General features: G+C 56.4%; 1 protein-coding gene across 1 annotated transcript in view; it reads left to right on the top strand.

Annotated features, from left to right (window-relative positions):
* Nucleotides 1-131: 131 nt before the first annotated feature.
* The window catches only part of PTSG_08311 (sulfurtransferase MOCS3), a 4,129-nt gene continuing 1,627 nt past the window's right edge, over nucleotides 132-2,633 (top strand). The window contains exons 1-7 of the mRNA XM_004990506.1: nucleotides 132-247; nucleotides 536-580; nucleotides 723-815; nucleotides 1,203-1,323; nucleotides 1,472-1,572; nucleotides 1,808-1,921; nucleotides 2,129-2,233. Of these exons, the coding sequence (XP_004990563.1) occupies nucleotides 163-247; nucleotides 536-580; nucleotides 723-815; nucleotides 1,203-1,323; nucleotides 1,472-1,572; nucleotides 1,808-1,921; nucleotides 2,129-2,233 (664 nt within the window). The 5' untranslated portion in view covers nucleotides 132-162. The remainder of the gene's footprint in view (nucleotides 248-535; nucleotides 581-722; nucleotides 816-1,202; nucleotides 1,324-1,471; nucleotides 1,573-1,807; nucleotides 1,922-2,128; nucleotides 2,234-2,633) is intronic.

Raw genomic sequence — 2,633 nt, 5'->3', positions numbered from 1 at the left:
CAGAAAGAGAGAGAGAGAGAGAGAGAGAGAGAGAGAGAGAGAGAGAGAGAGAGAGAGAGAGAGAGAGACGCGTACATCAGACCACGTGTCTTTTGTTTGTTTGTTTGTTTGTGTGCTCATTTCAAAAACATCGCGGACATTCAGCAGGAAAGAGGGGGACGGATGACGATGAGTGACAAGGGCTGTGACAGCGGCACGCAGCACGCAGCAGACGTGCATCGCACGTCGTTGACCAATGATGAAATTGGTGTGTGTGTGTGCGTGCGTGCGTGCGTGTGTGTGTGGGTGTGTGTGTGTGCGTGCGTGTGTGTGTGGGTGTGTGTGTGTGCGTGCGTGCGTGCGTGTGTGTGTGTGTGTGTGTGTGTGTGCGTGCGTGCGTGTGTGTGCGTGTGTGTGTGTGTGTGTGTGTGCTCACACGTTTGCGTGTTTCCTCGTAATCGCCTTCACCAACACGCACACACGCGCGCACACATGCACCCACATGGACCCACATGGACCCACATGCACACATGCACGTGTGCATGCTCCACAACAGGGCGATACAGCCGTCAGATGATCTTGCCCTGTATGGGCTTGGCAGGTGTGTGATAGGGCTGTGCTTGCGCCTTTTTTTTTTGTGGCTCTGTGCCGTGCTGTGCCTCTCAGGCCATCTGTGCCCCAACAAGCAATGACGGTTGCTGTGTTTGCGACTCTGGCACATCGCTTGTTCACGAACGGTACAGGACAACTGGCGCTTGTGAACGCCAAGGTGCTTGTGGTTGGTGCTGGTGGACTGGGCTGCCCTGTTGGCATGTATCTCGCCGCCGCCGGCATCGGTGAGTGCGGCATATGTGTATACGGTGGCGTGTCATGTGTGCCATGTGTGTGCTTGCGTGTGCGTGTGCGTGTGCGTGTGCGTGTGCGTGCGTGCGTTGATCGTGCGTGCGTGCGTGTGAGTGTGTGAGTGTGTGGGTGCTTGTACACGTGTGTGACTCGATGCAACGGCTACACCGTGGTGATTGGCTGACTGAGTGTGCGCACGTGTGTCGGCACTGTGGTCAGCAAACGCGAACCTCGCTCTGCACTGGAGCTAGCGAACCTCCGTTCCTTCAGGTGCACAACTGTACAACTATACACTCCAACCGTCGCACTGATGCACCCACCCACCCACCCACCCACCCCACACCCCCCCCCCCCACACACACGTCTGCATGTGCTCACAGGCACGCTAGGGTTTGTGGACGACGACACGGTTGACGTGTCCAACCTTCACCGTCAAGTGCTGCACACAGAGGATCGGGTGGGTGTGCACAAAGTGGACTCCATCATAGCCAGCTTAAAGAGGTACATCCCATCACGGATCCTGCATACACCTCTCACATTCGACGCGTGACCTGTCTTCAACCCCTTCCTTCCCCATCCCCACCACTGGCACTTTCTCACCTGTGCACACTTGCACGCTTGCACTCCTGCACGTGGTGACACGAAACAGCCTCAACTCCAATGTGCATTTTGTTGCCCACAAGTGTCGGCTGACCCCAAGCAACGCCCTGGCCGTCATGAGGGGATACGACGTTGTTGTGGACGCCACAGGTGCGTGCGTGTGCGCGCGAATGTGGAAGTGCGTGATGTTCGTGCACATCTACTCAAGTGTGTGGGTGAGTGTGTATACGCGCATGTGCGTCAGTACAAGTGTCATGCGTTGATATGAACCCTGGTGTGCGTGCTGCATGGCCACGACAACACAAGGCGCACCAGTCCATCACGAACCATGACACACGCCCGTTTCTCAGCACGCCCACCTTGCCCCCCACCCATATCCCTGCAGACAATGCGCCAACACGGTACCTTGTCAACGACGCGTGTGTCCTGCTCGACCTCCCCCTCGTGTCTGGCAGTGCGCTGCGCACAGACGGACAGCTCACCGTGTACAACTACAAAGGTGGGCTGCCCAGTCGGTCGTCGCAAACCCCACATGTCTACAGTGCCTGTGCTGCCAATATATCATGTATGCGTGTGCGTGCGTGTTTGTGCATGTGCGTGCGTGTTTGTGCGCGTGTGCGCGTTGCGCACATGACGTGTATACTGCCGTGCCCCTCATTTGACTGCTTCACCGTGTGCCTGCTTGTGTGCGTGTACGTGTCTACAGGCTCGCCGTGCTATCGGTGCCTGTTTCCCGACCCCCCACCCGCTTCCACAGTCACCAACTGCTCAGATGGAGGCGTCATCGGCGTACGTGCGCATGTGTGTGCATGTATGTATGACCATGTGTGCGTATGACCATGTGTGCGTGTGTGTGTGTGTGCGCGTGTGCGTGTTCATGTATGTGCGTTGCAGTAGTGTGCGCCGTGAACGTCGGCCTCTGATTTGCTGCTGCTTTCATGCCATGCTCATCTGCGTGTGTGCGTACGCGTGTACATGTGCATGTGTGTGTTTATGTTCGTATGTGTATGCGTGTATGCGTGTATGCGTGTGTGTATGCGTGTGTGTGTGTGTGTGTGTGTGTGTGTGTGTGTGTGTGTGTGTGTGTGTGTGTGTGTGTGTGTGTGTGTGTGTGTGTGAGACGTCGACGCAACAGAAAGGTAGGGAATGCGGGGGAGTGATGACAGACTAGTCATGGTTGCTGAAGCATCAGTGAGCTATGGACATCACGA

This window comes from Salpingoeca rosetta (assembly GCF_000188695.1).
Source record: "Salpingoeca rosetta unplaced genomic scaffold supercont1.23, whole genome shotgun sequence".
Taxonomy (NCBI): domain Eukaryota; class Choanoflagellata; order Craspedida; family Salpingoecidae; genus Salpingoeca; species Salpingoeca rosetta.
This window is presented reverse-complemented; position numbering and strand designations above follow the sequence as displayed.